Source organism: Dermacentor andersoni, chromosome 1, assembly GCF_023375885.2.
Source record: "Dermacentor andersoni chromosome 1, qqDerAnde1_hic_scaffold, whole genome shotgun sequence".
Classification (NCBI taxonomy): domain Eukaryota; kingdom Metazoa; phylum Arthropoda; class Arachnida; order Ixodida; family Ixodidae; genus Dermacentor; species Dermacentor andersoni.
This window is the reverse complement of record NC_092814.1, coordinates 283,682,775-283,702,104: the sequence shown is the minus strand read 5'-3', so window position 1 is coordinate 283,702,104 and position 19,330 is coordinate 283,682,775. Positions and strand designations below refer to the sequence as shown.

General features: G+C 47.0%; 1 protein-coding gene across 1 annotated transcript in view; it reads left to right on the top strand.

Moving 5' to 3' along the window:
- Positions 1–19,330, top strand: part of LOC126547731 (high-affinity choline transporter 1-like) — a 56,933-nt gene that overhangs the window by 23,613 nt on the left and 13,990 nt on the right. Inside the window, exons 2-4 of the mRNA XM_050195691.3 lie at positions 11,083–11,329; positions 14,344–14,451; positions 18,010–18,165. Coding sequence (XP_050051648.1) covers positions 11,152–11,329; positions 14,344–14,451; positions 18,010–18,165 — 442 coding nt within the window. The 5' untranslated portion in view covers positions 11,083–11,151. The remainder of the gene's footprint in view (positions 1–11,082; positions 11,330–14,343; positions 14,452–18,009; positions 18,166–19,330) is intronic.

The window sequence follows — 19,330 nt, the reverse complement described above, 5'->3', positions numbered from 1 at the left end:
TGCAACGCGCCTGCTACCTGCTACCTTCGAACATAGATCGATAATGGATTGCGTGGTTTGAAATGGAAAACCTGTCTGTGCTATCTCGACGAGATTGTAGTGTTGTCAACCACGTTCTCACAACATTTGCAACGTCTTCATGAAGTCCTTGCCTGTCTTGAAAACTCTGGCCTTCAGCTTAACACACACACACACACACACACGCGCGCGCACACGCGCACACACACACACACACACACACACACACACACACACACACACACACACACACACACACACACACACACACACACACACACACACACACACACACACACACACACACACACACACACACACACACACACACACACACACACACACACACACACACACACACACACACACACACACACACACACACACACACACACACACACACACACACACACACACACACACACACACACACACACACACACACACACACACACACACACACACACACACACACACACACACACACACACACACACACACACACACACACACACACACACACACACACACACACACACACACACACACACACACACACACACACACACACACACACACACACACACACACACACACACACACACACACACACACACACACACACACACACACACACACACACACACACACACACACACACACACACACACACACACACACACACACACACACACACACACACACACACACACACACACACACACACACACACACACACACACACACACACACACACACACACACACACACACACACACACACACACACACACACACACACACACACACACACACACACACACACACACACACACACACACACACACACACACACACACACACACACACACACACACACACACACACACACACACACACACACACACACACACACACACACACACACACACACACACACACACACACACACACACACACACACACACACACACACACACACACACACACACACACACACACACACACACACACACACACACACACACACACACACACACACACACACACACACACACACACACACACACACACACACACACACACACACACACACACACACACACACACACACACACACACACACACACACACACACACACACACACACACACACACACACACACACACACACACACACACACACACACACACACACACACACACACACACACACACACACACACACACACACACACACACACACACACACACACACACAAATGCAGTTTCGCCACCAAGACCATTAAGGTTATGGGGCAGTTAGTTAGAGATGAAGGTATTCGACCGGACCTTCGAAGCTGGCCGCCGTACTCGAATTTCGCAGTCCGCTGCGTTAAAAAGGCCTGCGCAGTTTTGTCGGACTTGCTTCTTATTTCCGGCGATTCATACGCAACTAAAAAGGCCTGCGCAGTTTTGTCGGACTTGCTTCTTATTTCCGGCGATTCATACGCAACTTCGCTGTGCTTACGTCCCCGCTCCACCAACTCCTCGCAAGCGACGCACCTTTCGTTTGGTCCGATGAATGTGAACGTGCTTTCCTGGCTTTGAAATGCACCCTGAGGTCTAACTCGGTGTTGTGCCACTTCGATCCAGCGCCGTGCCCACCATCCTTCACACTGACGCTCGCCGTCATGGTCTCGGTGCCGTCCTGCTGCAACGTAACAACACCTTCCGCGAACGAATAATTGCTTACGCTAGTCGTGCGCTAACCGCTGCAGAGAAGAATTATGCCATAACCGAGCAAAGGGGGGGGGGGGGGGCGCTGTCTTGCTGTTGCTTGGGCAGCGCAAGAAATGTCGGCCATATCTTCACGGCCGCCATTCTACAGTCGTTACCAACCATAACGCGTTGTGCTGGCTTTCATCGGTAAACAATTTATCGGGTCGCCTTGGTCGCTGGGTGCTTCGCTTACAGGACAGGAGTACGATTTCGATTTCGCCTACAAGACTGGAAAGAAGCATCAAGACGCCGATGCTCTATCTCGCTACCCTCTGCTGAACCATGACGACTCACCGTCGCCTCTTCGTACTAGCATACATCCCGAGTTCTCATCATCGGCTTTACCTATCGTAACGCTCGATTGCTAAGACCCAACAGTGCATCTGTCCTTGTGTCCCACCAAAGTGTCGACCATACTGCCGAACTATTCTCGAACGCATCTTCACCTCTCAATGCCCAACTTCGTCGACAACTTAACCAATTCAAGCTGCACAGTGCGGCTTTACATCGCTACATTTATCACGTCGATGCCAACAAATGGCTCCCGGTCATACCACGTTCTCTGCAACCTGAGGTACCCGAAGCCTTTCAGGATCATCCGATGGCCGGTCATCTAGGCTACCAGAAGACTTACGACAGAATACGAAGTCGCTGCTCCTGGCTTGGCCTCTCGTCAACTGTTGCCAAATACGTCGCATCCTGCGTTCATTGTCAAAGCCACAAACGACCGACCACAGCTCCTTCTCCATTTCTGCAACCTGTTCCTTGTCCCGCTTCGCCTTTCGAAGTCGTTGAAATAGACTTGTGGGGCCCTCTTCCCACTACCTCAAATCGCAATCGCTGGATTGTGACGGCCGTTGACCATCTAACACGCTACGCGGAGACAGCCTCTAGCTCTACAATCGAGGACTACCGCTGAAGTCGCCGATTTCCTTCTACGCAACATTTTTTTACGCCGTGGAGCTTCCAGCGTTCTTCTCAGCGACCGCGGCAACGTCTTCCTCTCTTTTATCCTTACCAAAGTTCTGCGTGCTTCAAACACAATTCACAAGACCACTTCCAGTTACCATCCGCAGACCAATGGCTTGACGGAGCGTTTTCATCGTACCCTCTCAGACATGACTGCAATGTATATCCGCCCCGACAACACGAACTGGGATGCAATCCTGCCGTTGGGGACATGCGGTTATAACACGGCTACACAACGTACCACCAGCGTTTTTCCCTTTTCCACGTCTACGGCCGCTCGCCAAGTTTTGTTCTGGATGTATCGTTCCTTTCGACTCCGGTAGCCGCAGCAGCTCCTTTCTCAGAACAATTTTTGTCTCGCCTCGCGGAGTGCCGTCACCTCGCCCGCATTAACACCGGCATCTCCCAGGACGCTCGGAAGTCTCGCTAGGACTCGCCTCACCATGCCGTCACTTTTTCTCCTGGCGACGAAGTTCTTTGGACTCCTGTGCGCGTTGCCGGCTTATGCGGGAAATTCTTCACTCGATTTACTGGGCCTTACACCGTGATTGAGCAGACATCCCCTGTTAATTACCGCGTCTCGCCACTACGAACGCCGTCCGATCACCGTTGCCGTGGGACAGAGATAGAGCATGTCTCTCGTTTAAAACCATATACTCGACGCATTTCATAATACTCCCGGTGCGGCCAAGCGGCCGCTTCTACAACTAGAGGGAATTAGTGTGACCGCAACACATGCATGACTTTCATCTTCATCATCTCGACATGTCATCATCCATTGTACATCTTCCTCACCTCTATATATCATAATCAACTGCTGCACAGCTTGATCCTTGTGTGGCAGCACGAGCTCGGCTGGAATAAGGTATATATATATATATATATATATATATATATATATATATATATATATATATATATATATATATATATATATATATATATATATAAACCGACTAGAAGCATGCCACGCGATCAGTTCTTTCTCTGTTAATATTTTATTATATTCTGTCCGTCTTCGTCAGGGTGCTCAGCTGTATTGATATGCAGACGAGATTACCTCATCTTTCTCGTCGTAAGATCTCAATACCTTGTACCAGACTTTACAATCTTATATGCATGTCTGAGCGCGAGTCCTGGCATGAAGGGCTCTGTTATTCTGTTATTGTAAGTAAGCGCTCGCTGCCAAATTCTCATTGCCAAATTGAGCTTCTTAATGTATCACTTCAGTGTCTATTTTTATGCGTATGAGCATTTCTTCTTATTTAACTGTGCTCTTGGATTTTCCCGTGCTTTCCGCGTTTGCCACAAGCATTCATATTACTCGCCTGCCCTTTATTTTGCAACTTTAAGCTCTTGATGTGAAGTGTGAAAATTCTTCTGGGCTGAGAAGTGGGCGAACACTATAACCAGATTATTGAAGGTATCTGCTATAACGAAGGTATGCAGATACAAGGAAGCTAATCTTGAGAGATCACTATGACTTGGGAGGCTGTAGCATGGAATCAGTTTAGGAAAAGTGCAATGACTGCTTGGAGCTCAAAAGATGCGGTAATTTCGTTAAGGGATAAGACATTTAACGCCGATAGTCCCAACGACGGCGCCATGAGAGTATTTTGACGAGTGTCTATTGTGAGGTTGAAAGCGCACCCGCAGAGACAGCTTGGGAATCACGTCTTGGCGAAAACTGCGTTCCGGAAATCACGGTACTTAATAAAGTCAATCCAAATATTTCCTGATGCAGCAAACCCCTACACAAATTCAGGATGAAATTCAGTAGCTTTTCTAAAGAACGTCTATTAGCGGGCTTTTGAAACTCAACAGGAAATTTTTAGTATATCTTTAGTATGTCAATGAGCATTTTTCTAAGGGAATAAAGGCTGGTGCTGCAATGACCTGCTCACTGGCGCTGTGCTTTATGAGCAGTCTGTCTCATAATAACACGCAGCTGTCGCGCTCCACAAACTTTAAAGGAGATACGCTCGTTGGTTAACAAACTTTTTCTCTCCAAGGAAAAAGAAAGGTGCCAGCGCCGAGGTTTCCCTCATTAGCAAAGGAAAACATTCTAGGTATGGGTGGATTGTAAAGGGATCATTAGTGATAAGCGCTCCATAGCAAAGACTCCTCAAAATTTTATTTTACGCTTTCTAATACTGCGATCTGGGTACAGGTTAATGTTCAATGTATAAAGCAGTTACATGGCCGTTAACTGTTCGTTTATGCATGTAAGTGCGCAGCTAAACTATGTTGCACAGGAAACACAAACTAATATAACACTAATACGAGTGATAATGAGAACGTATTTCTTTCTTTAGGGGGGGGGGGGATTTGTCTCTTGTCTGAATTGTTTGTTAATAAATTGTCTCGAGAACAAATCTGAGCAGCTTTTTCAGGTCTGTTTTGAGAAAATTGATTGAAACGTTCCCGGTTGTGCTGTGACGACGACTGGAATGCTGAGTCCGCATGTGGGTCCTGCACTACCTTATCTCTGCGAGCACTTTCGTCATGAAGTGGTCCATATAGCGGGCCGTCTTGTCGTATGAGAAAGCTTGAAACTTGATATAGAGGTGTCTTCGGTTCGGCTATACTTTCTGAACCGATTTTCGAGAGTGCCGTGTTCACTGCTGCACAAGTTAACGCTGTGCAAGTGCAGCGTGACACCTGCGCGCCTCGTGAACCTTGCAAATAGAGGACAAATGTACTGCGCTCTCTAAACGATACTGCACCAAGGGCATTAAAATCGACGATTCCTTACGCGTATGTGCAAGCAAACCTCTTTCCAAACCTGCTTTTCCATTGTGTAAGTCATCAGTCAGAGAGGCTTTTGCTTTGGGACAAAATGACAAATAGAGACGCCTGTGCAGCTGCTTCCCTTTCTCCTATACGTCTACTCTAGAAAGGGTCAGAAGAGGGTGCTAAAGTACTTTTCGCTCACATTGCCGCGTTCGCCATATGAAGCACTAGTGTGAATCCTCTTGCACTTAATATTAAGTGATCATGTGTGACCCACCTTCGAGGGGTACTTTACCATTTCTAAGCAGTTCCAAGCAGCTTGAAACGTCGTCCCAAAAAGTGGGACGATGCGAGGAAGACGTCTCAATTTTTTGCTTACCAGGACTGCCGGCAAGATACGTTAACCACTAAAAGTTTTACATTTTATTTCTAGCTACCCGTGCTTTAAGTTTATGTAAACACAATTTGTTGTGATACGGTTGTGGAAGCAGCGACTTGGAGTCCAAAGTATTTTTATGTTTTGAACCTTCGGGAAGCAACACCCGTGGCTGCACGTTTAGCATGCCTTAAATATTGGTGGTAACGTTTCGGCCAGCGTTCCCGAACACACTCGGACAGCGCGCCACATATGTCCGCACAGTCCTTGCTTGACACTCGCCTCGCTCCTTTTCTTCGTTTCAATTTACTTAAGCCTTAATCAACAGCCTACCCCTATAATCCAACGCAACAGTGCTGAACCCACCGGGTCTATGCGATGCATATGGCCCGGTGCATATAGTTTCAGCCTGATGCCTTTGATGTGTGGGGAAACGTTCGTGGCCGATCACTCTTGAAACACTAAGCCAGAGAAGAAGACATGCGAGATAAATAAGTATTTCTAGCTTAAAACTACATTGCAGAGAAGACTTCAATGTCTCGTCAGTAACTAGGAGATTCTGTCACTGGCGTAAGGCTAAGAAAGAGAACCACCGTTCATAAATTACAGGAGACGTAGTATGCAACATTCAAGTCTGACAACTTTTACCAAACATGGTGAAGTCGCCGTGTGAATGCTGTGTAAGTGCTTCCTCGTTCTACGATTAGTCGTATCCAATTGTCGAAAACTTGCAATCTATTTAGACAGTTGAGCCGTACAATAATGCCTTATGACTCCCGGCGCCCTGCAGATTGGTTCCATAAGCAGAACAGGGTACAACCTTGCGTGACGACAGCGTACTCTGTACTCTCTGGGCCATCGAAGCAATGTTACCCGTTTGGGCGTACAACTTGAGCCGGATATAAAGTAACGATTCCTTTCGCTCGATTATATTTTTTTCTATACCTTTCTGATCATCTACCCGTTCACGGCTGGTCGATTCCAGAAATAACGGAGACGGAGTGCCGCTCGTACCACTGACGAAGCGCTGAAAAGAAGAGCATGGCAATACAGTTTTTACGCTATCCTGGCTATGCTTTACCTTTGCCTTATTTTGCATGATTTGTGCACACAGGCAAACCTGCTTACAGCTTTGCCTGCGCGTAACTGACATTTGAAGAAGCGACACTTAAGATTCGCGTTATGTTTTATTTGTACACTGAGAATAAAAGAAAATCCAGCACACTTCTGCGACCATCGCATAACCACAACCCTAATTTGCATAACCCAACCCAACCCTAACCACAACCCAGACATAAAGGTCGCTGCGCTCGGCATGCTACTTGTCATAGCGTTTTCCCAGCGTAAAGGCGTTTCCGGTTCCTATGCAACTTTTATTCAGCGCTCGTGCAACGTCCCAACCACCCGCGTGCCTGTTGTCGCCAAGTGCCACAACATCCGACGACGTTGAATGGGCGACAGCTGAGAGTAAGCACTTTCTAACGTAAAACCTGTTAACTTAAAAATACACCTAAAATACTGATCCTAAGGCTAGAGCGTCTCCCGTATGCGCGTGTAAAGCTTTAAGAGGAGGTGTAGAGCCATTTCTGTATAGCAACAATATTAAAATATTGATTTTCCTCTGACAGCTCGAAGAAACCTATTGAAGGATCCGATGGCATTTTGAAAATTTCCTACGGTGGTTCCTAAGTACCGCACACTTTTAAATTGCTCCAGCTTACTTATTTCGACGCACGTTCTCTTAATACGTGTAATTTTTATACGTCTAGTGGCTCGCAAACAAGAAATGTTTTATTCTCAAGGAAGCATCGCGTCAAGCTTCAATTAGCAAACATTTTATAGTTGTCTACATCCGCTCCTCAAGCACCCACAACTTTTAAATTTCTCCAGTACATTCATAGTGAGGGACTCTTTATTCATGGCACCTTTCTTCTTGATACGTGCAATAACTCTGAAACGACGAGCCGCTGAATAACCCCATAAAGCTCTAAACCGCAATAACACAAATTTGGTATTTTTTCAGGACGCGCCTACTGATCCCAAATGCTTCTAACCTTGCTCGTACACCACCATTAGCAAGCTTAGCTTTTTCTGCAAATTTAGTTGCTCTGGCTTCAATGGTATTCTTAGTACATTTTTGTCGACATTTTTAACGGTCATTCTCAACCGCATCCAGTCTCTGTAACAGCCTCGTTGTAAATCTTTCATCGAACTGTCTTAAACCCTAATTACAGCGCACTGGGGACGTATTCTGCAACGATCACTTCGCTGATACTATTGCCTTCACGTGACGTCGTGCTCAACCAGCCAATCAGTTCATCCGATTTTGCTCAACCAGTCAATCAGCACGCGCATGTCGTCGTTACTATCGCCGAGGCGACACTGTCTCTGTAAGTGATCGTCGCAGAATACGTCCCTTGGTTTGAGACAAAAATTCGGGTAACCCGTACCTGAGACTCGCATCCCATATCACTTAGCCCGCTAACGAGCCATTGCACGAAGTGTTTATAAAAGTGCCGTATTAAGGTACCTCGCGCACTTATCTAGTTTACCGTCATGTCTGACATACTCCAGACAAACACACCGAACTGCACGGGAATGTATCGCAAGTTATCTTTCTTCTTCCTTTTTGTAATAAAGTTTATTGATAAATGTGAAGTAACAGGTTGCATGTAAACATACAAAAAGAGACCCGTAGCTCAAGGCTAATTTGCACTTCTTATAACCAGATAGAGATAATTTAATTGAAAGAAGGCAGAGAGGTCGGCCTGAGCTAAGGTGCTCTAGCCTGCTACTCTGCACAGGGGGAGGGGGAACGGGGACATAAAGATGTGATGAGGGATGATGATGACATAGCAAGAGGGATGCGCAAAGATGAAAGCAAGTTCAACACTCTGATGATACACATTAACAAATGTCATCCATGAAGCCACAATCAGGTTTCGCCTCAAGTCTGTAGTCACCGATTTGAACTTAAAAATAGAGGCGTTAGGACGAAGCTGGTGTGGGCCTCCCCTGCGTGAACAGCACAAGCGCCAAACAAAATCTTTATAGCATATAAAGAGCTGCGATAAGCGGCTCTAGCACGGCGAGCACTTGTAGGGCACTTTTAGCGGCCGGAGTCTCGAGACCACCGAGAATCACGCGCATTGATTCTACTAGGTGCTTCAGCATTTTTTGTACACTCTCCTTCTCATTGTGTTCATCTCCTTGCTTGCCCGTACTGTCACCGGTTTCATTGGCCCTATAATTCTTGGCTTCATGGCGCAGAGGATCGCTAGTGCCCGCTGACATGGCCGTGGGCCTAGAGGGCAGCAAAGGCCATTCCGTGTCTGTATCAGCCGGTGGAGGTGAATGTTTGCCGCGTGCTCTCGTCGACCTTGAATTATCAGTAGACGCCGTTACCGTCCTCGATGCACGCGCAGGCAGAGGTGGTCGTGGTACCTGTGCCACGCTAGGTAGTTCTCCTGAAATGGTTTTGTGATGCTTCTGTCGCGAGCGTTGGTCACTTTGGCGAACAGATTGAGCAGCCTCTTTACGTGAAGAGTGGTCTGTTGCCATTTTTCGAAGAATACGAACCTCCTGTTTCATCTTCGGGCATTCCTTCGAAGTCGCTTCGTGAGAGCCAGTACAGTTGGGACATTTAAATGAGGACGCCTCACAGTCGGTGGTATCATGCTCTCCGCTAACGCGAGCAGGTGGCTTTGCTTCTACAAACAGCGCTCACGTGTCCTATCTTGTGACATTTCCGGCACTGAATAGGCCTCGGAACGAATGGTCGTACTCGGTGTATAACGTAGCCCACTTTGACAGACGCTGGTAATGTCGAAGAAGCAAACGTTAACTTGATACATCGGGAGTGCCCCAAGCGGTGAATCTCAATAATGCGCACCGATGACCTCAAAAGACTCTTGAGGTCCGCATGCTTGATTTCAAGCTCCACGTCGGAAATCACTCCAGTTGTTGTCTCCTTCCCGTAAGTAATAAAGGAGCGGACGGGGATTGCGCTTAACTGTGGAATGGTCTTTAACTTCTCAAGTATTGCGGAATTTTTCACATCTATTGTCAGGATGTTCTTCCGAGCGTTGATCCTGATCTCGTTAATTTGCCCAGGGGCCACACTTTCAAAATATCCGGTTAGAAACTGCCTGCTGAGGGAGTTCATGCTGTGTGACGTCGAGAGCGGCACGTAAGAAACCATGAAGGATTCTTGCTCACTCTGATGCCATGAAGTCGCCTCAGTCGACATACGGCGGCCCATGACCACGGTGTACTCGCTGTCAGAGTCCATGGCTTCTGGCGTTGAGCTCTCCCAGGAATCGAGCTGGTCCGAGCTTCCGAAGGCACGTCGTCCAAAAATGAGCGATGAAGTAGACGACTTACCTTGTTCAGGTGGTCGTGGGAACATCATCTTGCTCATCCTTGATGAAATGACTCTCACGAAAATGGCAAGAACGTAAAAAAAATGCATAACAGCGAGAGGCCCAGAGCACCAGTAAGCTCTGGGCACTTCTTTCTCTTCCTCTGCCAGTTACATAAATGACATAATGCAAAAGTGATTGCTGATTATGGTACTAATACAAGGGTACTTCATTACCACAAATATAGTATCCTTTTTTTCCACAGTAAAATACAGTTGTTCACTAAATGCACATGCAATGGAAATACAAAATAAAAAGAAATTCCGAGTTCCCAAGCTTCCACTTTGTGAAAAAGGATGACCAAGGAAGCTCTGTATGTGGGCCCCTTAATGGCGAACTGCACCCCCGCCGCGGGTCGGCCCGGTATTGCACCATCTTCGGGATTTTGTGTCTACACACGGACACGATTTTGGGGGAACTAGCCCTTAACAGCTTCGCTGCAAAGTAACAGTAAACTGTGAAAGAAGCGCAATGAAAAGGCAGCAATAATGGTACAAAGCAAAATATTATTAAAGGAAAACCATAAACAAATCATTAAATTTAAGAGCTAGGAAACCGATGCCAAGCAGAGAGTATAATAACTATATGAGGACAACAGCTAGTATACGATTGCTGAAATACTGAAAAATCGGCATTTATCAAATAAAGTGCGTAAATGTCTTGTAGGTTGTGGCATAGCTTGTGCGGTGCGAACTTCTTTCACGCGTCAGTGACCACCCAACGACAGCCGCCACCTGCTTGCGAACGTTTAACAAAAACCCATCACGTAATAAGCGCGCGCTCACTCCGTCGGTTTTCTTTGCAGCACGAGCTCCGCCCATTCCTGAAACAGCGACGATCGACGTGCGGAGGTCCGCCGACCAAGCGAGGCGCCATGGCCATCAACATTGCGGGCGTGGTGTCCGTGGTGATCTTCTACATCCTCATCCTAGCGGTGGGCATCTGGGCCGGCCGCAAGAGCAAGAAGACCGGCAATGATCCCGGCGACGCTGATGAAGTGATGCTAGCCGGGAGAAACATAGGAGTCTTCGTCGGGATCTTCACCATGACAGGTGCGGAAGTGTGCGCGCAGAATGCCGTCGCGAATCAACTAGACAAACTGCATCGAACTTGTGCGCAGAATGACAATGAAGCCCTACCTGTGTTTCCAGCTATCATAAACTGTCGGTAGGAATTGTTTCTGAATGTCAGTCTGAGAAATGGAAGCGACCGGCACTTCTTGCAGGCAGTGTTCTCATGGCTTGCTGCCTGTCACCGAAAAAACTTCTGGTTTCACGCACTAACGCACGGACGCTCGCACGTTGGCGTAGGACACAGGGCTAACTCCCCCCCCCCCCCCCCCCTCTTAATCTCTTATAGTTGCATTAATACAGGTACGCATATATTCAACTACACTTTCTTCTACTTTGAGCTTGGCGTTGGGGCGCCGATGTTGGTGGGATAAGGCACGCTGTGATAGTTGTCTATTATGTCTATTATATCACTGCAGATACGAAATATGCGCTCGTTTGATATTACGCGAATGCGGCATGAGCATACGTTTTCAGCTCGCCGCGGAATTATTTCTATATTTTGTTAATTTGAAGAACTGTGATCTTGTGGGCGTCTATAGCTTTACTATATGGGCGCTTGGATTGCGCGCTTGGATTGCGGTGTCGCGATGGAATTTTCTGCATGCGCAGCTGGATTGGAGGAAGCGGGAAAGAAAATGCCGCCACAGGGCAGGTCGCTGCTGTCGTGCGACTTCGTGCGGACGGGATATCGTTTTGTTGGTCGCTTCGCCGACTACGAGCCAAGGTCTGCCAGTCACGACACTCACAAATGCAAGGCTACTTCGGCCGCATAACTAATCACACCAGTTGCAGTCGTGCGCCACTCGCAAGGTACACGACAGAAAAAAAAAAAAAACGAGAATGAGTCTTAGAATGAATAAATGTACCTTCTAAGATTCATGAGCAGCGCGTAATATCTACAAGCTGCGTAATATTCTTTCATAAATTTCCGTAGTAATGATTGAGAATTCATCGCACTGATTAAATCGTCACACTTTCTCGCACCCAGTGGAGTCTCAAGAGCAAGTAAAAAAAGTGCGAGCTAAATCTTTCAACTGAAATATTTGTACTGATTTTTTTAATACTCGACCGATCTGCGTATAAACTGCCCGCCCAAATCGGACACTTGTTTCAAGAAACGGGTTGCGGTAACTACGTGCAAATTGTATGATACTATGCGCAGATTTTAAAAGCCCCTAAAAGCAAAAGAGCGCTGGGCGTTTTCTATAAAAATGCGAGAAATGGTAGTTCCATCTTCCGTACGCTGATCTTAAAAAAACTTTTAAAAATTGTGAGTTTTCTGCCAGAGATAAAGCAATTGTGAAATCGTATGAGCTGTCGCCATTTCACATCGGCGCGTCTGTTACATACGAAGCCGGGACAACGAATCGCACTGGTTGATTCCTGCTAAGTTCAAATACGTAATGATGATGATGATATTGATTTTATTTAAGGTTGGCTCGAAGGCCTGTTAGATGGAATTGCGTAATAAAAGGCTCCACTGTGAATAGCGTCTTCGATGTCTTTCTTTTTAATTATTAATGTGTATGATCTTATATAATACGAAGAATCTGTGTTAAAGTTGGCCAGTACCAACAACCGTTCCAAGGGAAGCATGCATTCCTTGTTGGCTCTCAAGATTCGGACTAATTCTCGGGCTGGTTGTAAATTCCAGGGTTTTACGTGCCATAAACTGGTTGTAAATGAACTCGTGTAACGAGAAACAGAGCAATACGCGGGATCTTTTTTTTAGTTTTCTGTTCTTTTTCGGAGAAACATTTCGCTCTTTAAATTCATACACATATTTCCTCTGAAAGACTTCTAATAGGTATTCGATCTTTACAAACGACTTAATTAAAGGTATAGCCTCTATCTTATCCTGTCAGAGCATTCATTAGCCGCGCCTACGAAGTATTCGCAACATTATTTAATTTATATTGCGGTTATACTGCAGTGACACGCGTATCTTATATTCCTTATACGACAAGAACTGTCTGACGGGTGATGCACAAGCATTGTATAATGGCGGCGACTTTAGCAACTTGGGCCGTATTTTCTAACAATCCATTTCATTTTCTATTCTTTTCGCCCTTCGCCATTGGCTATAATGTGACTTGGACGAGGCCGCGCCGCCGTTGTTGCTGGGATTTGTCACCCTGTGTGGAAAGTGCTAAGAAAATAAGGGAAGATGAAATAAAACATCACAAAGCGCGGGCCCATTTTATTTTCTAGCATGGCGCTCTTTGGCCACACCTGGCCCTTGCGCCATTAAACATCAGATATTCATTCATTTTATTTTTTTTAATGCGAAAGTATCAAATGGCCCGTTGAGCAAAAAAAGGCGGCGTCTGTAGTATCGAAACGGCCCCTAAATTTCCATTGGCTGCGACGCCACGTCAGCAGCGCGCCTCGGCGGAGCAGACACGGCGACGCAACGCCGCGGGGCCACGCGAGTTGTCGTCGGCGAGACAGTCGCGTGACGTGCGAGTGCCGCCGTCTCGCTCTCGGAAGCCGGCGCGCGGTCCCCGTATCTCCCCCTCTCTCACCCCCACTGGGCTTTGGCCTTGGTGGCCGCTGCTGGTTGCTCGGTCTCTCGTCGCGCGGGACGTCGGTGGCATGCGGCGTCCTTAATTTCTCAGCAATATCGTCCAAATGATTCCGATCGAGAGCCAACATGCTAACGTAGAAACTGTAAACAATAACCCGCACCAATTTAATCGCAAAACTCGGTAACATACCCCGCAGCCAAACTCCAAGAGATTACTCGCAGCGCAAAACTCGAAGGACCGCTCAACGGCGTTCAAGTGAATAATTATGCTTTCGGATTCCCGACTAATAAGAAGTGCTTATGTGTCCTCAGACGTTTTTCGTGTTTTTTTTTTTTGTTTTTTTTTGCCTGCACAAAATTTCTCTCCACGTAATAAAAAAATATTTAATGTAGAAAGTAAAGTGTGATCTTCACCAGCTATACTTCATTCAATGGTATTGATTGTTGCATTTTATTTTTGTTTCAGCCACTTGGGTGGGAGGAGGGTACATAAATGGCACCGCCGAAGCTGTTTACAGCAACGGCATCATCTGGTGTCAAGCTCCGGTTGGCTACGCGCTGAGTTTAGTCGTGGGTGAGTACCCTCTCCTGGAAGACTCTCGATACAACGTATTCCGTTAAAGATGAACTCGCACGACGGACCGAATCACGCGGACGAGCAAGACCTGACTTAGTGCCGCCGAATCCCGCCACCACACACAAGCACACCGCAGACGATTACCATCCATATAGCGGCGTGAGACATTGTAGCTGTTACGCTCGTCTGCGGACGACTTCAGGGTGTGTTCCAGTTCTGGCCGGCATTGAGAAGAGTCTACATTTACTGCTAAGAAGGCAGCTTCGAGTCCAAGTAATGGAACGCAACTTGAAATTGTCTCCACGACCTGACGCCACCTCGCGCTGTCAAAGAAAGGCAGAAAGGAAGGACGCTAAAAAAGAAGCACACATTATAACACTTTGCTTGCGTGAATCTATGACAAAACACAACGCGTAACTTATAAGTGCATGAGAAAGCGTAAAATTGTCTTAGAATGGTGGCGAATGAGCAGTGACTGTGCGGCTCTGGCAGAGCAACTGTCGACTGTTTTTACGAGTGATATGCCGAACCTGCGCTTCCCCTCTCTTCCCCCACACCGCACACGCCATCACGCCGCCCGAAGCCGAAGGCTTGAAATGCCCTCGCAATTCAAGGCATACTATAGCAAACCCATCGTTGATCCTGCTAGTAACAGCGCAAAATGTAGACAAGGGACGAGACAAGAAGACACCACAAGCGCTGTGGTGTCTTCTTGTCTCGTCCCTTGTCTACATTTTGCGCTGTTACTAGCAGGATGGAAAACCAACAAGCCCAAGCTGCTATTCTAGCCATCGTAGATCGTCGTGCCACTCCCAGTCCACTAAAGACGTGGCACAGCATGCGCGCCTGCTTGGAGCATGTATTTGACATAGCGATGGAGTTCATGTCGATTCGAGCAAATCTATAGTTTGCCAGCTTACATTCTCGTTTGCTGGTTGTGCAGCTATTCAAAGAAGGTGTCGGTTTCCCCCAAGCATTCCAGCCAATCGGCATACCTCCGCTCTGTAGAAAAGAACATGTGGTTCAATATTGTCACGAAGATAACAGACGGGCTCGTCGAAACAGAGCAGCGTTCTTTTAATGATGGCCGACACCCAAAAAACCCGGCGCACAACTGCGCCCTTCGTCATCTTCTCTCTGGCGATCGGTGCCTGTAGTGAGCAGCTGACTTCTGGCGATTGAAACTCGTAGTGGGCAGCTTACTTCGCGTCAATATCCTGGATGGCCACACAACCAGCATGCGAGAATGGACGCTCGGACGCTATATAGATTTCCAGGAATCGACATCAACTCCATCGCTATGTCAACGACATGCTCCAAACCGGCGCGCATGCTGTGTCTTTAGTGGGCTGAAAGTAGCACGACGATCAACGACTTAGTTGTCAATATTTTATGCTTTGAATTGCGAGGGCATTTCAAGGCTCCGGCTTCGGGCGTGTGCGGGGTGGGGGAAGAGAGGGGAAGCGCTATAGGTTCGGCCTATCACTCGGAAAAACAGTCGACAGTCGCTCTACCACAGCCGCATGGTTACTGCTCATGCGCCACCATTTCAGCGCGATTTCAAAAGTTTCGCGCCAGTCCTGTCAAACCCTCGAAAACGATTAATCAAACAGGTCTAATCGATTAAGCCGATGAAATGAAAGGTGGACATCGATGCAGATTAACCACATTGCGTGATACATTCAATCGATTATCGATATTAGCCGCCCTACACGAAAATTGTGATAGGTGAGGGCCATTTTACACCTGCTTCAGCCAAATATGCTACTGAACTCCGCATTCCTAAATGTTCCTCCACCGACAGGCTCCGAGATCGGGCGGTGTGCGCTTGTGCGCGTCGCCGGACCTCAGCCAGAATGTGGCGGGCATGCACGTCCGCCTCTGCGCTTAGTTTGGTTGTTACGCTTCAACAATGCTCCTCGACGATTTCAGAGTTAAACTGATTAATGCTTCCCTTGGTGCTACTTGGAATAGCTTGATAGGCGGACAGCGCTGCTGGGACATGAAACCGAACATATGAACGAGAAAGCGCTCTCGTTCGTGTTTGTGTTGGTGTCTCTGTTGTGTGTCTCGTAAATCTTTGCGGCGCTTCCTTCCCAACCATTCTGAATTAAAATTTTGCAACCAGACACCCTCGGCGCCTGCTGCTCGACGACCCTGTAATGGAGACGTGTTTCGCAAGCAAGTCCCCATCGCAGGTATCGCCGAAGATAGTTATCAAGGAGCAGTGCCTATGTCAGTCCACGGGCGGCGGCGTTCAACACGCGGTGGAGTCGAGAAAGAATTTTGAGCCCAGGCCCATTTGTGAATACGGAGATCACACTGCTTACACAGCGCAAATGCATTCTTCGAACGCTAGCCAACATTGAGTTTCTAGAAATGTCACCTATAGAGGGAAATCTGGCGCCACCGTCTATGCGAGTTTCCTAAAAACATTGTGCAATCTGAGGGAATGCCGGGATACGGGTGTGCAAGGCTCGTCCCGAACGTGAGTTGGCTTAAAATGCAGTCAGTTCCGCACATAATATGCTTTATTTAGAAAGAAATCTCGACAAGTCGTCGTTCAGCCGTAATGCATACTTGGCTATTGTTTACTCGAATTGAGAATAACAAGAAAGCTAAGAAAATCAAAATACACGATTGATACCGAGGAGCAGTGAGCGCTGACATTGTAGTATTTCCTCCGACATTATCAGCCGCCGGTACTTCTCGCGTTTGATATAATTGCACAACACAACGCTATTTTTTCATGGTATAATTAAGAAAATGTTTTTACACAATAATTTGAAGAACTCAGCATTTTACACGCTGTTTCAGCAAGGAATGGACTAACGTGACAGACGGAACGCTGTTGGCCATACGCGTCCACATAGTGTTGTGGCTCTCTGAGAAAGATGCCAATCCGAAACCACCACATCTCGGCATTAGCATACACACAACAGCTCGACAGTGCCAGTTTTCCCTCTATAGTTAAAGATAAGAAACTCTATGCCGGCCAAGCCAGAATTTGTGAACCTGCGTAGGCGGCCATACAGACCTGACGGCTCCTTCTGTTGTTGCTTAAATGGAAATAAATACGAGTCTTTCTCGACTTGCTCCCTGCATGCAATTTCGCCGCCTCACTGAGTTTCCATCTGGGGCTGTTAAAGCAGCCTATCTGTAACCGTGATGTTCAACAAGTGGCGTTAAATGGAGGCTTTAGTAGTGGTCAGAAACGATCACATTTAGGCAACCGCTGAACCAATTTTACTGAAACAAATTTTACTCCTCCTGTAATAGCAAAAACTTTCACATGCGGCAACCCAAAACTCAGATCATCTTGCTTCTGGAAATGATAAAATGATACACATTAAACCGACCCGAAAATTGAAATGGAAAAAGCTCCCTCGAGAAAGAGAAGGAAGAACTCAGCATAGCTAGCTATTTGTGCACATTGAACACAAACAAAAAAGAAAGAAATGACACACCTGCGATGCTTATTGCGCCAAACGAATGTCTCCTTCTCTGGAGCTGCGGGCCTTCGCTATATTTTTCTCTCACTTTTTCATGCTTCAGGTGGCTACTTCTTCGCCAACAAAATGCGAGCCGAAGGTTACGTGACCATGTTAGACCCGTTTCAAGAGCTGTTCGGAGGCCGGATGGGTGGCTTGCTGTTCATCCCAGCGCTGTGCGGAGAAGTGTTCTGGTCCGCAGCAATTCTGGCAGCGCTTGGTGAGTTAAATACGCATCAGCTTTCACCCTTATTTAATTCCACTTGCCCAAGGTGAAGGTGTGTCTTATTTACAAGCCCCGGAGTTGTCGTCCAGGTTTACCTCGACTACAAACGGTACATGTTGGTGTAAACAAGATGCAAGAAGTCCAGCTGTTCCCCTGCATACGTGGCAATCAGTGTTAAGCGAAACTTTATTCGACGTGTATGCACATAATAAAACAAATGTTACACGCAAACGGAACACTGAAGATGCAAAGATTTCTGCAAATAACACAAATTAAAAGCAATGTCTATCACAGCTACAATTGTTTATTAGCAAAAATGCATTCAAAATAGTTAAATCAAAGATAATCCATTTCAGTCGGGCACTGTAGGCCACCGATATTCCTCTTTAACTGTTCCGTGTAGTAGTGGGTGATGGGTTTGCGTCTACTCGGAACATCAGCCAGCACCCGCTGAGTATAGGACGAAGAGGCAAAGATAGTTTCCCCTTAAAATGCACGGTGTGTAGCTGTGTGTCGTGCTTGCAGAGCCATTTAGTGCACTGGGGAACTAGGGGATATACACATGATTACAGTGGTGCTAGACACCACACCGTATAGATAAGTTCACAACTTTAAGGCCTCTGCGTTTTATGAGTGGTGGCTCGTATCGACGAACCTATACTCCTCCTGATCAAACGTGGATGGTGGCAAGCCGACACTCCCTATAGATAACTCTACGCCTATGCGCTTTGAGCCGTGACGTCATGCGTGCGAGGAATGAGCAAACTGAAAGCCATGCTTTGGAAAAAAAGGTCGTGCTAGGCGTCGCCCGCGTCCCCCACGTGCTGTCTCTGTCGAAGGTTACCTTCTTTCCAGCCTTCGGTCTTTCGTATGGGACACCTGCAACTTTTGTTAAGTATTTCGCAGGCACGACAACTGCATGAAATCTCAAGCAATTTCTGGCCTGTTTATACGCTATATTCATGCGCGCATCGTTCGCTAATTCACATTCATTCACTCCCTGGATCCAAGCAAATTTAGGCCTCGGTACATGGTTTCTCTAGCAACCTCTGGCTCGCACATGAGTGACAGCATACGTAATATACGACATGTTACGTAACCAAGCATGAAGGACGCAACCGTAATAAAGAAGTTAACAATGCGCAAAATGCATGTTTCC